The sequence below is a fragment of the Azolla caroliniana genome, unplaced genomic scaffold (assembly GCF_043228905.1).
Source record: "Azolla caroliniana isolate FFs.n. ecotype wild unplaced genomic scaffold, voAzoCaro1.0.p SCAF_2, whole genome shotgun sequence".
Taxonomy (NCBI): domain Eukaryota; kingdom Viridiplantae; phylum Streptophyta; class Polypodiopsida; order Salviniales; family Salviniaceae; genus Azolla; species Azolla caroliniana.
In genome coordinates, this window is record NW_028230437.1 from 11,639,045 (window position 1) to 11,664,757 (window position 25,713).

General features: G+C 44.1%; 1 protein-coding gene and 1 pseudogene across 1 annotated transcript; one reads left to right on the forward strand and one right to left on the reverse strand.

Annotated features, from left to right (window-relative positions):
- Positions 1-19,446: 19,446 nt before the first annotated feature.
- On the forward strand, positions 19,447-19,566 carry LOC147867360 (5S ribosomal RNA; annotated as a pseudogene).
- Positions 19,567-23,729: 4,163 nt separating this feature from the next.
- LOC147867361 (uncharacterized) lies at positions 23,730-24,625 on the reverse strand. Its single transcript, XM_087315671.1, has 3 exons — positions 24,454-24,625; positions 24,232-24,377; positions 23,730-24,175 (listed from the first exon to the last, which is right to left on the reverse strand). The coding sequence occupies exons 1-3, from the start codon at positions 24,531-24,533 to the stop codon at positions 23,730-23,732; spliced, it is 672 nt and encodes a 223-aa protein (XP_087171797.1). The 5' UTR covers positions 24,534-24,625.
- Between the last annotated feature and the right edge of the window lie 1,088 nt (positions 24,626-25,713).

The following is a 25,713-nucleotide window of genomic DNA, read 5'->3' on the forward strand; positions in this document are numbered from 1 at the left end:
GGGGGAGTCGAAGCAATGAGAACCGGCAAGGGAAGGCCATCGCGGAGTGCTGGTACTGTGGCAAGAAAGGCCACAAGGAAAATGAGTGCTGGAAGAAGCACGCGGAGTCGGAGAGAACCGGTTCCGGAAATGGCTCCGGACATACCGACAAGGGAAATCGGCAGCGATTGCACTACGCTGAAGACTCCGGGAGAGCCGGAGAAGGGTCTACCTTCGTGACAAGACATGAAGCAAACTCAATGAAACGAACCACCCCGAGATCGGACGAGGTGTGGTACGTAGACTCCGGCGCTGTCGTGAAGATTTTCGGCAATAGTGTGAAAATCCTATAAAACGTACGAAATCGAGTATGAATCACGTAGTACAATAATTGTGAAGATAACATTTTAAATAGATTTAATATCTAAGTACAAAATGATGGAGGTTTTGAATGCACTTTATTACACGAGAAACGGACAACTAAATGTCAAGATATGAGGGTATAAAGTTTGTAAAAGGAAAGGAGAAAATTGTGAGATATCCCACATAGGCACGACAAATACAGCTCTCATCATATATAAGGTGGAGCAAAAGATATTATCTTTGTGTCTGTGTGGAGCATAGAGAATTCAAGGTAACTTGAACTAAGAGTGGAGGTGGGCTAGCTACTCGTAAAGGGTTTTGGCCAACCAAAACCGGACCGGCGATGGAGCCGATGATCCGACGTCATCCGGCACCGGTATCCGACGGCAGCAACGGCATCCGGCGTCGGCACCGGTATCCCATCCTGCGGCGGCACCGGTATCTGGCGATGGCATCCGGCGAACCGGCGTCATAAATAAATATATATACATATTTACATATACAAGGAGGGCAAGTAAGGATTCGAGCCTTGCACCTCCAAGTTAGGAGTCAAATGGCTTACCATTAAGCCATGATATTTAGTTGAAATTATATTTTTATCATTGTACTTTTACATGTAAATTCTCATACATGAGAGCTAAAATGAGTGACATGGTTAGCATGCACCACATGTAGTACTTAAGTGCCAAATGGCAAACATGCAATTTATGCATGTCTTGTACCCTCACATGCATGAGAGCATCTATAAAAGAGGGAAGGGGGAGGAGAAAAAGGACGGTTTTTTTTATGAAAATTAAGAAGAAGAAATTCGTTATCAAATCAATCGTGTAATCTCATCTTCTCTCTTTCCCAATCTTTCTTAAGTACTTTCTCACCAAAGCTTGTATCGACTCTAAATCCTTCTGGTCCAGAACCCCGGCGGTTCCGCCTCACGATCCGCGCGTAGTGACGGATCTTCACGACATAATTAAGTGGTGAACCCGACGTGAAAGAGGCGGTAGGAAGGATCAAGTCGAGATTAATACTTGGAGATGGCGTCCTCAAGCAACCAAGCAGGAGAGCTCGAAAGGATGATGCTAATCGTCGAGCAAATGATGAGATCTCGGGACAACGACGCGAGCGTGGAGAAGGCTGTCGATCGTGTCGTAGAGCTCGAGGGCCAATTCGATGGAAGGAACGTTACAAAGTTCCTTGATGCATATAAGAGGGAGATGAATCAAAGGGACGTGTCCGAGGCACGTCAAATCGCACGCTTCAAGAGAGTTGTCGCCAACAACATCCAAAGACGCGTCATCGAGCTTCAAGAAGGTAAGACAACATGGTCCGAGTTCGAGAAAACGATACTAGCGGAGTTCGTGACTGGAGACTCAACGGGGATGACTCGACATGCCCTGATGAAGTGGATAGAGAAGAAGAATAAGAAGATGAGCGTCTCGAGGGTGTACGACGAATTCGACCAGATGTTTAGTCGTCTCCCCAATACGGACCAAGTGTTGCTTGAAGAGGACAAGACTTGTTGGTAGACAGGTCCCTCTGGATGGGAAGGGAGAAGAACAGTGCCGACGAACAAACTCGGCCGAGGCCGACAGGCCGAGGCCGAAACGGTATGAACCGAATGGGGAGAACCCGACTTCGGAGAGTCGAATGGTGTAGGCCCGGTATGAACCGAATGAGGAGTACCCGACTGCGGAGAGTCGGATGGTGTAGGCCCGGTATGAACCGGATGAGGAGTACCCGACTGCGGAGAGCCGGATGGAGCCCATCGAGGCTACATTTGTAAATAGCTGAAAAGTCATATTAGTATAAATATGACTTAGGGCAAACTTTTAGTGTGTGCGCGGTTGTCATTATTGTTGTTATTCTTTCGTTGTTGAAAGAAGAAATCAGAGCACGCAACTGTACAGAGAGAGAGAGAGAGAGAGACGAGGTCGTTGCCTCTGTTGTAACCGCCGCCTGTGGCGAAGATCTGTGAGCACGAGGTCGTTGCCTCAGTGATCTCACTGTTGTATATTTCTACATAGTGACAGTTTGCAGCTTGTGGGCTGCCGTGGTTTTTCCCCTATTTTGGGGTTTTCCACGTATACCTCCTGTGTACCATTTCTCCTCTTTTGTGTCGCGTTTCATTACCTGTTTTTCTGTGTATGAAAAGAATCTCGGTTGTGGCCGAGCGTCGGACATAAGGAACGTCGAGTTCTTAACAAGACTTTGTACTTCTTGAAGGCCGTGGACATAAAGGATAGACGGGAGTTGGGGACTCTTCTCGAAGATGATACCCAAGCAAATGGGGTCGTAGCGGACTGGATCGCGGTGAAGCGGGCATGCAATAGGCTCGACAAGCGTCGCCAATGGGTTGATGACACCGACATGACGGGACCGACTACCACGGAGAAAGCAAGACCGCCAAAAGTAGTTGAGCCGTTGAGACAAAGTAACGTGGAAGAAAAGAAGATTGATGACGACATCATTGAAGAGCTAGCGAAGAAGTTCGAGAAGGTCACGCTAGCCAACATGAATCGTCGGGGCCCTAAAGGAAAAGAACCCTTTAGATGCATGTGGTGCGATAGCATGGACCACATGAGAAGGGATTGTGCGAGCCTTCGAGAGGCGATTCGACAAAATATCGTATACATAGAGGACAACATGATCTGCTCAAGCGAGACTAGAAGACCCCTACGGGTGAATTTCGGAAGAGGAGGAATGAAGAGATCTATGGAGGATGCTGATGCGACTCATGTGGATGTGATGCACTATGCTGCGTCGGCCGGAATAAGAGTCGGAAAAGACAAGATTGAAGCTGCTAGAGCGGGAGCAAAGTTTTGGACTTCCATTCTCGAATATGAGAAGAAGGGAAAAATCACATCGAACGAGGTAGAGCTTGCGGACCGAAGCGTGCAAAGCATAACCGGGTGGTCGGATCTGGTGGACGACAACACCATACTCGCAGAGGTGATGTGCGACAACCACGAGGTGTTCGTCAAAGAAAAGAGGAAGAGAATAGAAGAGCAAGGGCCATCAAAAAGACATGAAACAAGGAACGCGAAAAAGAAGGACGATGTAGAGACGAGTCAACCTTTTCAAACGGAGGAACGAGAATCAAGCTGAAAAGGGGAGCCGAGCATACGAGTTGAAGAAACGGTTCGGCCCGTTGTCATGAAGAAAACCGTCCACAAGCGGAATCGGTGCACAGGAGTGTAGGAACCGGCTCTTCTCGAATGTTGTCCGTAGAAGATCCTAAGCGGGTAGATTTAGTGGGTAGGAAGTAAAGGAGAAACGGCTCCTTCCTTGCCTATAAAAAGGAGGGAGACAAGAAGGGGGAGGGGAGCGCGGAGAGTCGAGGACGAAGTGCTGTCGGTTTGCGTGCGAAGGCTTCTCTCTCTCTCTCTGGTTCGCAAACTCCATAGCTTCCTTCTGTGCAGGTTTCGGGAGGCTCGCGCTGCTCTGAGGAATGCCCGAGTGCTTCCGGCAGCACCTCCAACCTGCTCCTGTCTTTCTGTGCGTTTACGAACAGGCATCGACATCTGTTCGCCGGCCTGTTCGGTTGTAACCGACTTCGTGGTTTTGTTGTCTTCGTGTTCTTGTTGTTTGTCTTTGTTAATACATACATACATTCGTGTCTTTCTGTGTCACTGTCCCACTTGCGTCTTTGCGTCGAAGGGTTGTGTCCCTGTGGATCTACGCTCGCACGTAGAGGGTCTCTTCTCCTTCCTCTCTTGCTCTTTGGTACAAGACCCCCGAGGTTCCGCCTCATTCCACGCATTCGCGAGGAAAACGTCGACATCTTGGTGAACCCGACGTGAAAGAGGCGGCAGAAGAGCAGAAGATGAAAGGGTCGGATCTTGGGGAGGCCATGGCTTCGGCCGTGGATCGGATACTGAGCGTACGCGAGGGCTCCGGCGCCCTCGACAGAGCCATTGAGGCGGTCGTTGGTACGATCGGCCGGTTCAGCGAAAAGGATGCCACGAAGTATTTGGCGTCCTACGGGGCAGAAATGCTGATGCGGGACATTCCGGAAGAGAGGCGTCTTGCCGGGTTCCCTCGAGTGACGATGCCGAGCATCCATGCGGAGGTGCTCGAGGTGCGGGCGGAGAGCCGTACCTGGGAGGAGTTCGAAGGTCGACTCCTAGAAAAATACGGGCTGGACGACGCGCTCCGGCTTTCGAAATGAGACTTCATGGAATGGGTGGAGTCCCCCGGCAAGGGAAGAAACGCGTCGGCACTCCTCCGGGAGTTCGAAGAACGCTTTGCGCGCCTTTCGGCGCTTGACCGAACCATTCTAGATACGAGCCAGGTCCTACTGTTCGTCAAGTTGGTGGACGAGCGGGACCGGGATCAAGTCGGCTCCTTGCTGGAAACCGAAGACGGGCTGACGATCGACTGAACCGGCACCGCAAGGGCGAAGGGAAGAAACCCGAGAATGGCTCGAAACCGGCCCGGCTTCGACCGGCATGGTCAGTGGCTTGTCCAGAGGAGCAGCGCTGGAGGAGTTGACGCGAGCGATAAAGGATCTCCAGATCGCCCAGACTCGAAGGGAAGGTGGCGAACCGGCTCGTGACCGACGGCCGGCAGTAGGGAATAGGTGCATGTGGTGCGATGAGGTCGGCCACATCCGGAAGGACTACGGCGATTTCGCAGAAGCGTTGAGGAACCGGGTGGTGTACCTGTGGGAAGGCCGGGTGCACGCCGGCGACACCAGGAGGGCCCTGAACCGAAACAATGGACGAGGAGGTATGAAGAGACTGATGGAAGAGGCAGCGGCCCGACACGTGGAGGCCATCCACTACTCGGCGTCGGCCGGCATTCGGGTCGGGGGCAGCGAGGCCCGAAAGGAGGGCAAAGACGGATTCTGGTCGGCAATGCTGGAAGGTCTTACCGGCGCACGGCTAAGGAAAGACGAAACGGACCGTGCTGAGAGACGGGTCCGGGAAATAACCGGGTGGTGCTTCCCCGGACGATATGTAATTTTGAAGTCGAAACGCATGAAGAAGCGGGCCCACCGAGCTTGACGTCGATTCAACACACGAGCATCCTGAAAGTAGGCAAGGTTCTTGTGGTCACTAAATACGGTGACCGGATGAGAGGATCCCTCCAAAAAATGCCTCAATTGCATAAAAGAATCCACTATTGCCAATAGCTCCCTATCATGAATTTTGTAGTTGATTTCGGCGGCGTCAAACTTGCGTGAGTGAAAAGCCATAGGATGTAGCTTCTCATCATTCCCCTGTTGTGACAGAATGCTCCCCAATGCAAAATCCGATGCGTCAGCTTCGATAATAAATGGTTTTTCCGGATCGACATGAGCTAGAATTGGAGCCGATGTAAATGCCTTTTTAAGACTCTCGAAAGCCACGTCCGTTTCTTCAAACCAAATGAACGGTTGTCCCTTCCTGGTAAGTTGTGTGAGAGGTAGAACGATCTTTGAGTAATCTTGTATGAACTTCCGGTAAAAATTGGCAAAGCCTAGGAAGCATTGCACATCCCGCACCGAACGTGGAGTCTGCCATTCTACCACCTTTTTTACCTTAGCTGGGTCCATGGAAATGCCTTCTGACGAAATGATGTAGCGGAGAAATTCCACTTGGTTGCACCCGAAACTACATTTTTCCAGCTTTGCATACAAACCATATTCTCGAAGTCGTTTTAGTACTAATAGTACATGAGAATTATGTTCTTCTTGGGTCTTTGAATAAACCAGTAGATCATCCAAATAGATGATCAAACAATCATCCAATAGATCTCAGAATATATCATTAGCCATGTGGAGGCCGAACGGCATGACCGTATACTCGAAGTGCCCATATCTGGTGCGAAACGCGGTCTTCCATTCGTCTCCTGGTCGGATCCGTACGAGGTTATATGCTCCCCGTAAGTCGATCTTCGTGAAGAACCTGGCACCATTGATCTGTTCTAAAAGACTTGACATAAGGGGAAGAGCATACCTATTCCTGATTGTAACCTTATTCAGGCCACGGTAATCTACAACAAGACGAAGCGATCCATCCTTTTTCTTGACGAAGAAAATGGGCGCGCCGGCTGGAGATTTCGAATGCCGGATGAAACCATTTTCCAAATTCTCCTCTATATAGGCCCGAAGGACTTCCAGCTCGGTTGGTGACAAATTGTAGATCGGTCCCCATGGCAGCTCTTTTCCCGGCTGTAAATCGATGGGGCAATCGTACGGTCGATGATGAGGAAGTATGTTGGCTTGTACTTTATCGAACACATCGGCGTAATGACGATACTTCTCGGGAAGTTGAACGGTGGATCCTTCTTTAGTGGTGCTGGAGGGGTTTACTGATATTGCAAAGAGGAACATTTCCTCCTTGTGGCCTTCTTTACGCAACTGACATAGCGAAATGGTTGCCATCTTCTGAGTTGACCCTTGGGTTTGTCGACACCGGATTTCTCTTGTTCTCCAATCTATGTCTGGGTTATGTAACTCAAACCACGGTAATCCTAAAACTATGGGATGTTCTGGGATACTAATAATATTAAATGATACTACACATACTAAGTTATCTAGGACAATATTAATGGGCTCTGACTCTTCTATGATATTTCCGAAAGCAATGGGACGTCCATCAAATACTACTACAGAGGTTGGACACTGGAGTTTTCTTCGGGATATCTTATGAGCTTGAGCAAATTTCTTATCCATAAAGCAAGAGTTAGCTCCGGAATCTAGGAGTGCTAGGACATGTACTGGAGGGGTACTTTTAGTACTAACTATTACTTGGGCTACGAACACATCACTAACTTGCTTAGAGGGAATGGAACCACTAATGGGCTGCACAGATCTAGGGCTGTCCAACCAAACGGCTCCTATTTTGGATGGACTTAGTCGTTTAACTCTTCTTCTAACTGACTAAGGACATCAAATTTGTTTGCTAGATCTGGGCTATTAGTATTATTAGGACTATCAGATATCCCTACTGAAATAGGTTCGGGTTTAGTACAATTAGAACTAGCGACTATTTGGTTTACCTGTCTTCTTGGCCTATGGGGGCAATTTATTGCAATATGTCCTGGTCCACCGCAGTAAAGACATAGTCGATTTGTACGGCATCGCTGCTTTTCTTCTTCGGATAATGGCCCTCGACGACGTGTAGTGTCAATCTCCATCGGAATCGGAGTATTCGCTGGAGGCGCATTATATGACTCCCTCGGAAAAGGTCTTGCTACCACTGAGGCATAGGTGGGCTCTGATCTTGCCCTCGGCATCTGTAGTTGTCATTCCGAACGTCGCTCAAAGAGGCGGTTGTCACATCTCACCGCACGACTGATTGCTTCTGTTAAGGACTTTGGCTCTTCGGGGAAGGTCAAGAGTAAATCCTTGACGTCGTTGCGTAAACCATAACGGAATTGCTCCTTCAACGCTTGATCATCCCAAGGGATATCAACGGCGAGTAGGCGAAAATCTGCAACATATGCGGAGGCTGGACGGTCACCTTGGCGTAATCGCCGAATTTTGTTGATTGCGGTCCTGATGCTGTCAGTATCTCCGAAACATGCTTTAAACTCACCTAGAAACTCTTCAAAATTGTTGAGTAACGGGGATTCCTTTTCTAATAGTGGAGCGAACCATGCCAATGCTGAGCCACTTAACAAAGTGCCTACTAAACCCACTCGTGATGCATCGGTGGGATACTAGGAAGGATGCATTTGAATAACTAATCGTACCTAGTTAAGGAACCCTCTAAACTGCGATCGCGTTCCATCGAACTTCGTGGGAAGGCCAATCTTGAGTTCTTTATGAATCCCTTGTGTTCCGGGCCCTTGTTGTTGCATCGCTACGATGGTTGCTTCGAGTTGTTGCACGCGTAACGCAAGTTCCCCATGTTGTTGTTGCGTTTGCTGCTTTTCTAAGGAGATTTGCTGAAAATCCCCCAGCAACCGTTGGTTTTCTTGTTCCAAAGCATGGAACTTCTCTTTCAAGCATTGAAATTCCGAGAAAACATATTGATATTCTTCAGCGCTAACAGTGGCCATGGGATGAAAGAAAAGAGGAATAAGAGATTAGTAGGAAATGAGAGAGACAGAAGGTAGGGAAATCGGTTCAAACTGTCAGGAACAGTACTAAGACAAAGAAGGAATTAGTACTAAAAGAAGTATTAGTACTAAGAGAGGTGAAGAACTCTCGAGAGAAGGAAAGAGTGAGTGAGAGGGAGAGAGAGAGAGTGATGATAAGAAAAGATATATATTAAGTGAAGAAAATGTACAATAGCTAGGAGGCTTAAGACTGGCGTTGAACCGATTTGGTTCGAAATAATGCCTTGTGCCTCCTTTTATAGTGTTCTAAGGAATACTCCTGAAGTTTCTAGAATGTTCCAGAGAAATCTGGAATATACATCAATTTTCTATAATAAAACATAAATGAAAATAATATTCTATGTATTACAATGTATAGTTTAATGGTCGAGAGCTCGACCCATGTAGTATAAGGTCATGGGTTCGAGTCTTGCCATATCATGACAACACGTGCCTCAAGAGCACTTTGAGATTGCCGAAGTTCGGACATCTGATGAGCGGTTGAACTAAGGGAATTTTGTATTTGTTAAAAATACGACTCAATGGACATTGGTCCAAGAGGATTTCCTTGAGTTCGTTCTGCTTGAGCGGATGACATCGAGTTGTTATTTTGTGCCATTGAATGATTATTTCTGGCAAAAATAGGATAAGGCCAAACAAATAGTCATAACATCATGTCGTGATGTAAACATATCATAACGCTTTTCTAAAGTGTTCATGCACACTAGATGTCCCTGAATTGCTTTTTCTAGCATGCTTTTTATTTCTAAATATAGTGCTCGTGCACTCTAGACGTGCATGAGTAACTTTTTTTTTGTCACTTATAATACGTTAGTACAATGGTAAGGTTTGGGGTTTGTTTACATAGAGGTACTAGGTTCGAATCTTTCCCTATGCATGTAACATATATTTTAATATTTGTTTTTATTTCTTTATGCATACTTAATTGGATATTTCTGTTGGGGATATGTCCCTCTAGTGGGAGGAACCGACTGTTCGGAAGTAGCCGACAATCGAAGAGTCGAAGAGTCGAAGGAACCGACTATTCGGAAATAGTCGACAACCGACAGTCGAAGATCATACGGCTGAAATACAAGGACTGTGAGGGCATCGTCGAACACATCAGCACATTCATGGGGTATGTGAATCAACTTGCTGCAACCAAGTTTCCTCTAGATAATGCGATGCAGGCCATTCTGCTGATGTGCACACTGTCGGATAGCTGGGAGAACCTAGTGGTTACTCTCATCACCTCTTGTCAAAAAGAAAACTTGTCTTTACAAACCATAAAGACAAGCTTCCTAAATGAGGAGGCGAGGAAGGACATGGGAGTCCTATCACAGTCGGAGTCGAATTTAACACAACATTCAGACAAAGGAAGGAACCGGCAAAGAAGTCCACCAAGGAGAGAAAAGTCCCAAGCCAAATCAAAGTCCAGAAGCTAGTGTGCTTTTACTGTGGTAAACCTGGACACTTCCAGAAGGACTGCCGACACATGAGAAAAGATAAGGGTGTCAAAAACAATGTCGAACCTAGGAAGATTCCTGATGAGAAGAACACTTCTGCCATTGCTACAAGCAATGAAGAGTTGTTGTTCATTTGTGAATAGACAAGTGCAAATCTTGCAAGTGAAGAATGCACTTGGGTGATCGATTCCGGGGCATCGTTTCACATAACTCCGTCGAGAGAGTATTTCTCAACATACATAGTCAGAGATCACGATTATGTTAAAATGGGTGATAGTGGAGAGTGCAAGATAGCCGAAGTCGGAAGTGTCTGCTTGACGACGTCGACAGGGTGTCGACTGACTCTGAAGGATGTTCGACACGTCCCCGATATCATATTGAATCTGATATTGACTGGAAGGTTAAATGATGGAATGGCAAGTGGAAGTTCTACTGAGGAAATCTTATAGTGGCCCAAGCACAGAAAGAAGGCACATTATATATGATGCATGCCCGACTGTGCAAATCAGAAGTAAATGTGGTCACCGACTCGGCAGGAGTGATATGGCATAAGAGGCTTGGCCACATGAGTGAGAAAGGAATGCACCTGCTAGCTGACCAAAAGCTTCTACCAGAAGTCAAGGGAGTGCACCTGGAGAAGTGCGTCGACTGCTTAGTCGGAAAGCAGAACAGATTGGCATTCCACACAAGACCACCAAGAAGAAGAGAAGCTACATTGGAATTGGTACACACGGATGTGTGTTATGTAGATGCTCCATCGCATCGAGGTGGATAGTACTTTGTGACGTTCATCGACGACTATAGTCGGAAGACATGGGCCTTCGTATTGAAGTCAAAGGATCAAGTACTGTCGGTTTTCAAAGAGTTCCAAGCTAGAATTGAACAAGAGTCGGGTCGGAAGTTGAAGGTTGTTCGAACCGACAACGGTGGTGAGTATGGAGGGCAATTCGAGGAATACTGCAAGTGCCAAGGTATTTGGATTGAATACACAATGCCAAAGACCCCAGAGTTGAACGGGCTTGCAAAGAGGATGAATCGAACAATCATGCAGAGGGTAAGGAGCATGCTCTCTCATGTGAAATTGTTGAAATCCTATTGGGTTGAGGCAATGTACACAGTTGTTTATCTGATCAACAGGTCTCCCTCGGTACCATTAAAGGGTGATGTCCCACAGAGAGTGTGGACAGGGAAGGATGTCTCCTACCAACACCTGAGGGTGTTCGGATGTTTGGGGTATATGCATGTACCGAAGGATCAGAGGTCAAAGCTCGACAATAAGTCGAAAGCATGCATATTCATGGGATACTTGGAAGATGAGTTCGGCTATAGGCTATGGGACCTAGTCAACAAGAAGGTAGTGAGAAGTCAGGACGTGGTCTTTCTTGAAGATAAGACGATTGAAGACTGGAAGCAACAGAAGTCGGATACGACTCCCCAGTCAACCCCGACTATCGTCGATCTAAGGTCAAGTGAACCGACAACGTCAACTGTTCGGAGACGGCCAGTCGGCACAGCCGAATCCGAGTCAGTCGACTCGGAGAGACTGGTCGACTATGAGTCAGAGTTGGCAGAGCTGCTAAGGTCAATTGAAGAGTATGAGTTGGAGTCATCCAACCTGGAGATGCCGATTGACGTGTAGGAACCCGAGTGGAGAGAAGAGTTGGCAGAGACATCCGAAAGAGAGCCAACAACGAGTGGAAGGAGATACCCACTCAAAGAAGGGAAAGCACCGACAACATATGCCAGTCAATACATCCTCTTGCCTGATGAAGGTGAACCGGAGTGCTATGAAGAAGCCATTGCCGACGAGCACAAAAGAGAAATGGCTGAGCGCGATGCAAGATGAGATGGAATCCCTGCACGATAATTACACCTATGACCTGGTAGAGTTGCCGAAAGGTAAGAGAGCACTCAGGAATAAGTGGGTCTACAAGGTGAAGATTGGAGAAGCCGACAGTGAGCCCAGGTATAAAGTCCGCATAGTGGTGAAGGGTTTTCAACAGAAAAAGGGCGTCAACTTCGACGAAATATTCGCACCAGTCATGAAGATGACATCCATTCGAACTATTCTGAGTATAGCGGCTAGTATGGACCTGTAGATCGAACAGTTGGATGTCAAAACCGCATTCTTACACGGGGAGCTAGAAGAAGAAATCTACATGCAGCAACCCGATGTCTTTGAGGAGAAAGGGAAAGAGAACCTAGTGTGATGACTAAAGAAAAGCTTGTACGGTCTGAAACAAGCTCCACGCCAATGGTACAAGAAGTTCGAGTCCTTCATGATGGAACACCGGTTCCAGAAAACATAGGCCGATCATTGTGTGTTCGTCAAAAGGTACGAAGAAGGAGACTTCTTGATTCTCTTGTTATATATTGATGGCATGTTGATAGTCGGTCAAGACACAAGGAAGATCGGAAGCTTGAAGAAAGCTTCAGGCAGGTTGTTTGCCATGAAAGACCTTGGACTAGCTAAACAGATCTTAGGAATGCACATAGTTCGAGACAGAACTTAAAAGGTGCTATGGTTGTCACAACAAAAGTATGTGACAAAGATCCTAGAAAGGTTCAACATGTCGGACGCAAAGTCAGTCGGCTCGGTGTTGCCGACAAATTGTAGGTTAAATGCGAAGTAGTGCTCGAAAGGGGAGAAGGAGAAGGCCGAGATGAGGAAGGTACCATATGCCTCGGCCGTCGGTAGTCTAATGTATGCTATGCTCTGTACGAGACTAGACATAGCATTTGATGTGGGAGCAGTAAGCCGATATATGAGTATTCCAGGAAGAGAACACTGGGCAGCAGTGAAGTGGATACTCTGGTACTTAAAAGGCACCTCAGGGGTATGGTGTCAGAAAACTTGTGATGGAAGGTTTTACCGACTCAGACATGTCGGGAGATGTAGACTCAAGTCGATCCACGTCAAGGTACATGATGACCTATGGAGGGGGAGCAGTGTCATGGAAATCACAACTGCAGAAGTCTATAGCCTTGTCGACTACAGAGGCAAAGTATATGGCAGCAATAGAGGCCAACAAAGAGCTGATCTAGATGAGAAATTTTCTCAACGAGGTAGGGATGAAGCAGAGGGAATTCTTGCTTCACTATGATAGCTAGAGTGTCATACATCTTGCCAAGAATGCTGCATAACACTCCCAGACCAAGCACATACAGAGAAGGTATCACTAGTTGCGGGAGAAAGGCGAAGAAGGAGAGTTTACACTTGTGAAGATCCACACGGACAACAATGGATCCGACATGCTCACGAAGAACCTACCACAGGAGTGAAGGGGGAGTTTGTTGGGGATATGTCCCTCCAGTGGAAGGAATCGATTGTTCGGAAGTACCGACAGTCGAAGAGTCAACAACAGAGAGTCAATTATTTAAACAGATTGATTATTATGATTACTATAGTAATAATAATAATAGTAATGATATGTAGCAGTGGCTACAATTGTAAATAGTCCATACGATGTATCAGTATATATATACATCTAGGGCAAACATAAATGAGTGATGACAATAGAAGTGTGCGTAAGAGAGACATGAGAGAGAGAGAGAGAGCAGTGCCATAGCTGTGTGCGTAATAGCAGATGCCAAGAACCCTGTGTGGGTGATACACTCATAATCAAAGTGTTGTAATCTCTACCTTGTACATCCACTGTATAGTCAAGTTTTTGCTCTCCCGTGGTTTTCTCCCGTTTTTAGAGTTTCCACATAAATCTCTGTGTACTGTGTCGTCGTGTGCTTGTGTAGTGTATTTTCAGCATTGTTTGATCTTGTGGTTTTACGAATTGATTCTCAATAATTTCTTACATATTTCACGTAGTGTACAAATTACACTACAACAACGCCACCAGGCGGCGGCCTTACTCCCTAGTTCTCGGTCGACATATGCAATCTTCATATTATCTGGTGTGGGATAGAGCTCAAAATGAGACTCCCATCAGCCCAACCACGTGCAGATTGCTTCTTCGGTTCTTTCCTTTTTCTCTCCCGTAAATGGCTTTACGACAAATGATGGTTGACCCTGATCCTCATCGAGTCTATTAGTGTCACGTTGTAAACTAATGACACGTGCCTCGAGAGCATTTTGAGATTGCCAAAGTTCGGACATCTGATGAGCGGTGAACTAAGGAAATGTTGTATTTGTAAAAAATACGACTCACTAGACATTGGTCTAGGAGAATTGCCTTGAGTTCCTTTCGCTTGAGCAGATGACATCGGGTCGTTATTCTGAGCCATTGAATGATTGTTTCTTGCAAAGAAATAGGATAAGGCTAGACAAATAGTCATAACATCATGTTGTGATGTAAACATATCATGGGCCAACATTAATCGATATCATGATCTCACGTCAATACCCCTCTAGATGTATGAGATAAAGTTCAAGATCAGGTTACTATGGTAACACAAAGGTGTTTTAAAAACCATGAGGGTGACAATGAATGTCTTTCCCTGATCTCTATATCGATTTTTTCATGGCGGCTCCCCTAGGTTCAACCATGTATGTTCGATCATGAATAGTTTATACATGAAAAAAATGTTAACAATAAACTATGTTTCCATGCCCACATATGTGGTTTCAGCTCTTTAAGTCTTATTATGAGGACCCCGAAGTGCACTTAGACCTAAATTCTAAACATGTATTATAATCATATGTATCAAGAATGTTGTATAGTCTTGGTCATATTTAAACTCGGGACCTCGAAAACAAATGCATTAAACACTTGAGCTAACCAAATAGATTGCTCGTGTTGAATGTTCAACGTTTTATGCGTAAGAGATATGCGAGGCATTTTCCCATATATGTTTTTTAAAAGAAACATATATGTCAAGAGTCCTTATATCCCTCTCGTTTACCACAAACTATGTAGGTACGTTACCTAACCTCAACTCTCATAATTACGATGGCATACGCCAAAATGCAACCTAATGGTCAAGCCAAATGAGCCCTCTTTTCATAGTAGGCCCACGTGGCCCATCATATGGTTATGTCATTACGAATGCCTTTCGTAAGAATGATCTCATGGTGGCATCGTATCCATGTAATGAGGGAGGGATGTTGTATATGTGTGTCATAGGAGCGATCTCACATGAAGTGGGTCAAGCCCTATGTTCTCACCATCATTGTGGCTATGATCATTTGGTTACGTAATGAAATCGAAGTGACCAACAGGGATGTCAACAAAAAAGATTGTTGAAAAAAGGATAATTACTACGCCATTCTCACAAAAATGTGAGGACGGCCACCAAGATCCGTTCCACGAAAAGGACAACATTCGATATATAAATCACATAATAACTAATATACACATACGTATATTTATCACACATATACGATCAAATACGTATACACGTGACCACATATGTGTATATTAAGAATAATCGTAACATCAAATAGCCAACATATGATAAAATTGAGACACGTAATCGAGGCATATAGCCTTAGCCTCTACGCACAAGAAACATCCGATAATAAGGGTTAATCGTTATACGCAATTGAGGTATTGATCTCTAACGCATACAACACCAAACGCATATCATTTACATAAAAATCGAGGTATTGACCTCATATGCGTACGTAACATATGTATGTGAACGTAATACGCAATTGAGGTATTAACCTCGTACACATACGACACTAATCACATATTAAATATATGTCAAATGAGGTATTAACCTCATACGCATATGTAAACATTTTATAAACCAATTAATTACCACTACAACATCATTGAATCAATGAAAAAAATTACATATTGAAAGTATACATGATTAGATGGGACAAGAAAAAATTACCGAAGTTCCTTTGTTGATTGTTATCTGGATCAAGGTCGACCGCACGTCGATCGATCACCATCCATCAAGAACACAAAAAGAAACAAAGGAAACATTAGAAACATAAGCTCGGATACCAACTGTTAGAGCTATGGTCTAACGTAAGTGTATGATAAGGATAAAATATAGATAAACATAACAAAGGAGAGAGAGAAAGACGGGTGCCGATCCACCCTACCACCCCTGAGTGAAGGGATCGAGACGGACTCGAGCCTCTATCGGCGTCCCATACCACCGTCGTGGCGTCGAGTCATACCTGGTGCTCGCGCGCTCACTACAAGAGTTGACCCACCACAACGACAGAGTCTCGACGTAGTCAAAAGATGATGAAATGAGGGTAGCTAGGCCTCATATTTATAGCGATACCCAAGGCCCCCAGGCAAGTTCACACTTGGCCTTATGGGTTGTCTCAATCCCGAGGATTAAAAGTAATCCTCCCCTTCTTTACACTCTCATTTAACCCTCGCACTTATCCACGTGTATAGAATACTATGGTAAATTCTCACCACGGGATATTATATGGCCATGCCCGTAACAGATACCACATCCCCACCACATACATCGGCCCATGACTTCGTTGTACATACATTTTTCATCTCACTAACATCCCGCCTCATTGTGTCCAATTTTTCTTCTTTTAATGCTTCCTTTAACTCAATCTTGTTAAGGCGCTCATTTGTTTCGAAAGAATCTTTCTTACATTCTTGAATCTTATCTTCAACTTTTGCAACCACTTTCTTAAGACTTCCATTCTCAATGACAACAATTTGGCACTTAGCATTCTCTTTCATTACCGTCCTAATCTCTTCACCTTGCTTGTTTATGGTTTCTTGAAGAGAAATCAAGTGAACCATAAGCATTTTGTCTATTGCATTGGAATCAAGATTTGTTGGTGATCTCGGTTCATTATCAATCATACTCCCGGACTTTGTGGTGGCTTTACGAGTGTTTGCAATTGTAGGACCAAACCCTACAGGAAGAGAGAGAGAGAGAGAGAGAGAGAAGGAGAGAGAAGGAGAGAGAATGTACCTTTCACTCGACTTAGGGCATTCCTTAGAAAGCTCTCTGAAAGAGCTTTCCAACGAGCTATAGAACATAGAAAATGGTGGCTGGATTCAAACGGGCCCAAAGAGAGAGAGAGAGAGAGAGCAGACAACAAGAAAAAGTCTATTTGAAAAAATGACTCAGTACAAAACAATGTGCTCATAAAGCACTTCGTATACAAGCCTCTAACATAGGCTGACTCAAGTACTTGAATGCTCACACGTGAGCTCTAACACTAAATGTCTATAGTATTCATAATTACTAAAATAGGAATGTAGGCCTCTAATGGCTTGTCGGCTCCCAACCGATCTTCCTTAGTTGACTTGGCTCTCGGCTTCTTCAACCGATTCAACGTACTTGCCTTTAGCCGATCCGGCTCATGTTGAATTTGTCTCTCACGCCTGTTGATGTTCCAGTTCCTAGTGAGGACCTCACATCCATTGTGTTCTAGTTCCTTATGAGGGCCGCACATGGTCACTCATGCCCGTTGGTGTTCTTGTTCCCGGTGAGGATCGCACATGGTGGCTCACGCCCATTGATGTTCTAGTCTCCAATGAGGACCTCACATGGTCGCTCACGCCCGTTGATGTTCTAGTCTCCAATGAGAATCTCACATGGTCGCTCACATCCGTTCGTGTTCCAGCCTCCAGTGAGAGCCACACATGGTCGTTCACACCCATTCTTGTTGTCATAGTGTAATTTGTACACTACGTGAAATAAGTACAGAGTACCCAATTAAATAAATATAAAGAAATAGAAGAAAATACAAAAATATACGTTACATGCATAGGGCAAGTCAAACCATGTACCTCCGTGTTAACAAATCCAAACCTTACCATTGTACCAACTCATCATAAGTAATATAATTAGAGATTTAATATTTCGAAAAGTTTATCCTCAAGTTTAAATTCTAGGAAAAGCTACTTTTTACACGTAGAGTGCATAAAACTTTAGTTAGAAGAAAAGGCATGAAAGAAAAAGCTATCCATGCACATCTCACATACATGAACACTATTATTAGAAGAAAAAGCAATTCATGCACATCTAGTGTGCATGAACACTTTAGAAAAAGCATGATGCTTGCCATGTGGTAAGCTATACTTAGCCTCTTCCATCACTATATAAGAAGAGGAGAAAGATGTTGTCAAAGTTAATATGCAGAAGCTTCGACAAACCGGTTCACCCGGATAGCAATAGAAAGAGTATAGGTTTAATGGAAGCTTCACAAAACACAGACAAAGAGTGGGAGAGACAGAGAGAGCAGGATAACATAAACTAAATTCAAAATAATAACACTCTCTACATACAAATGTCCTATAGAACACCTTTTATACAAGTCCTTAAAATGACTAATAGAAGTACTGGCAAGTACTTCAATGCTCATACAAGCAACTAACACTAACTCCAAAGAATATGCCTACATACTAGGCTAAGGTTGTAGGTCTCTAACGGCCTACCAGTTATAATACAGTCCGTCTCTCTGATCCGGCTCTTGGTTCCGGATACCGATCTGGATACCTATTTGGTTCTCCGTTCCAGATACCGATCCAGTTCTAGCTTATTTAGCCGATCTGGATCCGGTTGAGCTTGTCCTCTCAACACTTCCCCTCAACCTCAACTTGAGGTCGGATCGCAGTGTCAATGTCTGCCGAACCTTGCGGTCGGATTCTTCTGGCGTCTTCACGCCTCGTTCGCGCTCCTCGACCTGTCCAGTCCCGCGCACCTCAACCTTCTTGATCGGCTTATCTATTCATAAGGCCCATCTCAGCTCCTTCGTTGTTGCGACTCCGGCGCTTCACGACCCGTCGGTTCCTCCATGTCAGTGTCAACTTCCGCTACATCCTCATCCGTTTGGCCTTAAGTTGATCCGGCTCCACCGAATCAAACACCTCATCCGAATCGGATGCCTCCGATTCGTTCTAGATCTTGTCTGAATTGGTTGGTCGCCGCTTGTTCCAACTTGTTTGGACGTGTTGACTTCTTCAGTCGACTCAGCTCCCTATTCTTCTTGTCTCCCCATGCTTCAGTTTTTTCCGTCTTTTCGGCTGCTTGTTCGGTGCCTTTGCCTGTTTTCCCGTTATCCATTCTAGTTTCCTCCTTTCTCCCCCTCAAGTGCGGCATGTTGAGATGCTGAATACCAAGCATCTCCGTAAAATGTTGCAACTTGTCGGTTTCAAGCACCTTGGTGAAGATGTCGGCAACGTGTCGATCCGTTCGTACATACCAGAGTTTAACTTCACCGCTAAGGACCCGTTTGCGCACAAAGTGATAATGCATGCACTTTTATGTGCTTCATCCGAGCATGGAACACAAGGTTCTTGGCTAGTTGCATGCTTCTCATGTTGTTGCAGCAGATCGGAATTAGAGTCGGTACTTCGATTTGGAGGTCTTGTAGCAACCGACGAAGCCAAATGGCTTCACAGGTGGCAACGGTAGCACCTCAATACTCAGCCTCAATGCTCGAAAGAGCCACTGTCGGTTGCTTCTTGCTACTCCACGCAACATCTATGCTACCCAGAGAAAACATAAATCTGGATGTTGACTGCTGATCCGACGCATCAGCGGCCCAATCGGCATCTTTATATCCGACTAGCTTCTCGTTTATACCATGTTGGTATAACAATCCCTTGTCCTTAGTGTCGCCAACATACCTCAGTATTCGGTGCGGGCACCGAAGGTTGGGCCGTGCCTGGTTTCGTTCCCTTCATGTACCTCAAAACGTAGAGCATTGTCGTGGTGCGGTCATACCAACACTAATACACCGGATCCCATTAGAACTATGCAGTTAAGCACGCTTGGGCCAGAACAGTAGTGGGGATGGGTGACCTCTTGGGAAGTCTTGGTACTGCACCCCGGGAAGTTGAGTTTGATTCTCAACATCGAGACTTAATTCGGCAACAACAATCCTTGCAACAACTTTTGGCTCCACCATCGCCACTTGCAGATAAAGGCGTGATGCTTGTCTGTGCACATGTGACACGCACTTTAGGGATTGGCAACAGTTCGGTCAGCTAGGGTTCTCAAACCTGAACCAAACCGATCCATAAACTGGTTTGGGAAACGGCTTGGAAACCTCCCCCTCTCTCTCACATTTGTGTAGTTCTCCCTCTCTCTTTGTCTTTGTCTCTGACAATCCACTATGTACTATACAAGCTCCCTCCCTCCCTCCTCTATGTAGTCTCCCTCCCTCCCTCTCTCTCCTCTATGTAGTCTCCCTCTCTTTCTCTCTCTCTCTCTCTTCTCGTTTGTGTAGTCTGCCTTACACACACACTCTCTCTCTATCTCTCCTCTTTGTAGTCTCCCTCCCTCACTCTCTCTCTCTCTCTCTCCTCGTCTATGTAATCTCCGTCCCTCACTCTCTCTCTCTCCTCGTCTATGTAATCTCCGTCCCTCTCTCTCTCAAGTTTCTAAACAGCTTAACCGGTTTGAGCCGGTTTGGCAAGACTCAAGCCATGTCGAACCGAGCTCAAACCATTTAGTCAAGCTCAAACCTAAGCCGAGATGAGCCGAGACGCTAAGTCGTTTTAAACCGGTTTAGGCTTGAGCCAAGCCGTTGTCGATCCCTAGCGCACTTCATGACAACACATTGGATAATGTAGAATATATCCAAAACCTTATTTGATAAGCAAGCTCTATCTTCAACCAACTTATGATACATATAATTAGTGTGCAACACAAATATCGAATTTTCACCCAAGTCGCCACATCTGAACCAATGATTAGTAAAATGATTCCCAATGCAATTAGCAATGAAATGACCTAGTTGTATTCCATGACAGACATAACCTATATTTATTATATGTTTTGGCATTCAGGGAAATTTTAGACCCTACCTCAAACTATATTGGACACTCTTGTTTCAAAATCTTGTGAAACTTGGCCAATGATCTCAAAAGGACAATATAGACCAAATTATTATCGTAAAAGACAAGTAGATGAGACAACAATCTATCTCGTTGTTCATTAGCTCGAGAAATGACCTCAAATAACCCCTTAAGGAGCTTTGCAAACATCTTTCACTCTATTTCTACGCACCATAGCATTTAGCCATTGAGTAACCTGACTTACTAAAGGATTTCCCTCATAAAGAAGCAAATAATATCTAGCTCATGAAACATGGAAAAAGCCTTGAAGGTGTCCCTATGCGAAATCTCCACCTCCACAAATATCATTCACTTCTAATTCACCATCACATCTATATTGCTAAGTAAAATATCATGTAGTGGTAGGTTAGCAACTGCATGAATTATTTCCCAATATTGATTCTTCATCCCCCCCTCCTCGCCTTTTGCCATAATACGCATGCGTATGATGGTTGTGACATCGTATCTATATCCTCTCCTTGCATATTTTTAACACCAATCTTTTGCTTCTTCAAATTGGTATTTTCTTCTCCTAATTCTCTTTGTCTCTCAATTTGTCTCTCTTATATCCATTCATCCTTTCAATGAACTATGCCCCAATTATGAGGATAACGAATGAAAGAGAAAGTAGTAACTTGTAATATTTGTGTTCAAAGATGATATTTGTGCGGGTTATGAAGATTTTGATTTAGAGTTTGTGTAGAAGAAGAAAGTTGCTACATCGCTCTCCCGCGCCAGCACCAGGTACGACTCGACATCACGACAGTGGTATGGGACGCCGATTGAGGTTCAAGTCCGTCTCGATCCCTTCGCTCGGGTGTGGTTGGGTGGATCGACACCCTTATTTCTCTCTCTCCTTTCTATCTATCTACCTATCATTCATTTGTCCTTATCATACGCTTACATTAGATCATATCTCTAATAGCAACGACCCACATAGATGTGGCATGTGCCTCTCAATAATCATCCTGATGCCGAGTATATGCTTACATTTACTCGTAGGGTCTTGACAATCACAATATGAGCATTGGAGTGATACAGTATACCATACATTAGGTTTTGACAAGCTCAATATTTTAAACCAATATCGGGGCTCGTCCACGATATGCATTGTCGCATCATTAGTTTCATACCTCTCTAATAGCCTCTCGGCCTCTTTAAGTCTTGTTGTTTGATCCCTACAATTTGCATGGGGTGCAAATCTACCACTCTCGCATATTTCTTGTTGTTGCTTGTACCATTCAATAACAGTGCCCCCGACGCAAGTGCCAGTTTGATTGTCCCCGATTAAAACATGCACAAGATCGGTAATTGATCGGTTTATCCTCCCTCTCAAGGGAGTATATTTGATAAACTGCCAATGTCTCTCCAGAATATTGGTAGTGTCATCATGTCCATGCTTATAATGTTTTCCATATTTAAACAGGTTGGGCGACCTGGATTATGAGAGAATGATTTTTAAGAGGTTTGGGTGACCTAGGTTATCAGAGAATTATTTTTAAGAGGTTTGGGTGACCTGGTTTATTACCATCAATGTTTTTTACAAGGGCTGGGTGACCTGCGTATAATGTTTTCCATATTTAAGTAGGTTGGGCGACCTGGATTAAGAGAGAATAATTTTTAAGAGGTTTGGGCAACCTAGTTTATTACCATCGATGTTTTTTACAAGGATTGGGTGACCTGCTTATAATGTTTTCCATATTTAAACAGGTTGGGCGACCTAGATTAAGAGAGAATGATTTTTAAGAGGTTTGGGCGACCTGGTTTATTACCATCGATGTTTTTTACAAGGGTTGGGTGACCTGAACACTTGAGATTGGAACATGGATATCTTTGAAAACTGCTTTTTCGAATCAGCAGACACAATTAAGAGAAAATACACCATATCTTTGAAAACATCTTACTCAACTCAGAAGACAAATCAAAGAAAATACACCATACGCATGAAATCAGCAAATCATTTGAGATCACAACTTGAGATTGGTTTAAAACAACAAATCAACTTGAGATCACAACTTGAGATTGGTTTAAAACAGCAAATCAACTTTAGATCACAACTTGAGATTGGTTTAAAACAGCAAATCAACTTGAGATAAACACTTGTTGTAAACAACTTTTCCATTAATAAGTACTCACGATATACAATGAGTCGATACTCGCTATACAAAATTTGTGTGGATTCCAAAATATAGCTACAACATCAACTCTATAACAAAATATGTGCTGAAAACATCCTAGTACTCTTCATGCCCTCTCGTTCACATGAATCCGAAGTGAATCCACTTCACGTTTGGTGAACCACATCTCTGTGCCCTGTCACCACGAATGTATAAGAACACATCTATACACAATCCACATGAATAAGGCATTGCAATTACACTTACAAAAATCGGAGATATCCATCCTCGTAAGAACTCTTCCACCAGCATCTGGATAGTCTTCATCACGTAAAAGCCACAATCCCAACAATTTGGCTGAGTTGGGATGTGCAATACGTGATGTCAACCCTCGGACACAATGGTGTGGTCTGACGATTTAGATGAAATGGTCCGAATCACCAACTCTGCCAGACTCCGCACGTTGCCATTTCTCTGTCCTTGCACATGGTCTCAAGATCTGACTCAGTAACGTCAACGGCCATATCAAGATGTTGGCAGGTCAGCTGGTACCTGAATGCATAAAAATATGTAGTTTGAGCAGGTATATCACACTCAATGTCAGTTAATAGGATACTAATTTATATTTCAAATAAAAACTACCTGGAAAAGTGTTTGTTCTTGGTTTGGATCCACAATCTAATGCCCTTGCCGTGATGAATTTGAACTGTGGCCACATCCGATGCAGCGTCATCTGAATCTAATGTTAGGGGGACAACATCAGTGTTTGACTCGACCTCCTTCCGTTGGACTGGCATCTTCTGCCGTCTCCATCTCGGTGGAGTGGACACACGACCCTCAGTTGGGTTTAGAGCCTCACCCACATCCGTGGACACACACACCCTCTTCGGTGGATATCCCCGCCTTTTTACACTATTTCACCACAATAAGACACATGTTATTATCTGAATTCTGCCAATAAACCCTCCAACACATATCTCAAATGAAATCCTCGCTCATACTTACATAAGAATCCATACCGGATGCAATCTTCGTCTTCAACATCTCCAAACGCTCATCCTTTTTGGAGTCGTATATGGCCATCTCTCGTGGTCCATAAATCGCGCCATGAACTCTGCCTCTGTGTCAAGACGGAGCTCATCAGGAATAGAGTTGTACCTCGAAACAACCCTAACCTTCAACTTCCGAATGTATGATTGTCGGCTTGATTTTGGGGTCCATGAATCTTCTGAGTGATCTCTGACGCTCATAGCTATTAAAGCATGCCCCGGAGTACCATCCTCCTCCTCTATATGCATCCCTCGTGGTAAGATTATGTCAATTCCATGTTCCCTGCGTAAATGTGATTCCATGTCACATTTTTTGCGATACCACCTTGGCGAGAGGCGGCAATACTCAGTGTAGATACACGCACATGCCTTGTTCCCATTTGCATCTCTTCCAACCTTATACAACAAGTATGGGCTAGGAGCATCTGTTGTTTCTGTATGTGTTACATATTTAAGATTGACATAGTACAACGACACCAAATCCACATACCATTTGGAGGAGCATCTTCGTCGAATGTTGCCATGGCATGTATCGGCTCGATCTGAGGCAGATGAACCACTAGTGTCTGATCCATTCTCTCCCCACCCTTAGACATGTCGGTTGACGAACTTCTCCAATGTCTTCTAACGAAAAACCTTTAACAAATCACGAGTCAACATACATGCATCACATCTCATTATCAGTATTAGGGGAGATTGGTTTGTGACATACCTCTCTTGAGTTGGATATATGTCACCAGTATCGGAACCCACCAATCTTTGTACTTGGACCTGGAAGCCATCTACCACCATTCAAGTAATCAAACATTTTCTGAATTTAATACTCAAACACACACAAGGTTAAGATTAATCAAGCAAATCCTTAAACCGTAAACCATTCACATTCTAATATCAAGCATTGACATCATAATTTCAACCGTAAACCAATATAGCTATTAAGGTCACATATCAATAAACCGTATACTTTAAGGTCACATATCACACAATATTAACTTTAATCTAGCAAAGCATTAAACCAATAAACATTCGAATAGCAAGCATTAAAATCATCAAAAACATGTTCTAAACAATTTCTAAAACCTAAACCTCTTCACTCCTAAACCCTAAACAGTTTATACAATCATATCTTTGAGTCTAAACCCTAAACATTGTCCCCATCATTCTAAAATCAAGTCATACTATCACATTAAAATCATAATATCAACCAAAACCTTCTCCCAAACCCTAATCCCTCAACTATTCTTACCACATGTAAAAAAAATCAGAAAATGTGATGTTATAGGCTTGATGTAAACCATTCACATTCTAATATCAAGCATTGAAATCATAATTTCAACCGTAAACCAATATAGCTATTAAGGTCACATATAAATAAACCGTATACTTTAAGGTCACATATCACACAATATTAACTTTAATCTAGCAAGGCATTAAACCGATAAACATTCTAATAGCAAGCATTAAAATCATCAAAAACATGTTCTAAACAATTTCTAAACCCTAAACCTCTTCACTCCTAAACCCTAAACAATTTATACAATAATATCTTTGAGTCTAAACCCTAAACATTGTCCCTATCATTCTAAAATCAAGTCATACTATCACATTAAAATCATAATATCAACCAAAACCTTCTCCCAAACCCTAATCCCTCAACTATTCCAAACCCTAACCCCTCAACTATTCCTACCACATGTAAAAAAATCAAAAAATGTGATGTTATAGGGTTTAGTACATACCTGGGAATAGTAGAGGATGAGATTGATTGCCACGTTGTCGTGCCTTTCAGCGCCAGATCGTTGCATGAGTCGGGTAGGAACCGTTGGGGTTTTGGACTAGGAGAAAGAAGAATATGAGATAAGGTTTGTTACGAATCGATTGCAAGATGAAGATATGAAACTTGTGAATCCCACGAGTATAGTGTATTAATTGATATTTAGATTGTAAGAGAGAAATAGATGGCAAAATGGTG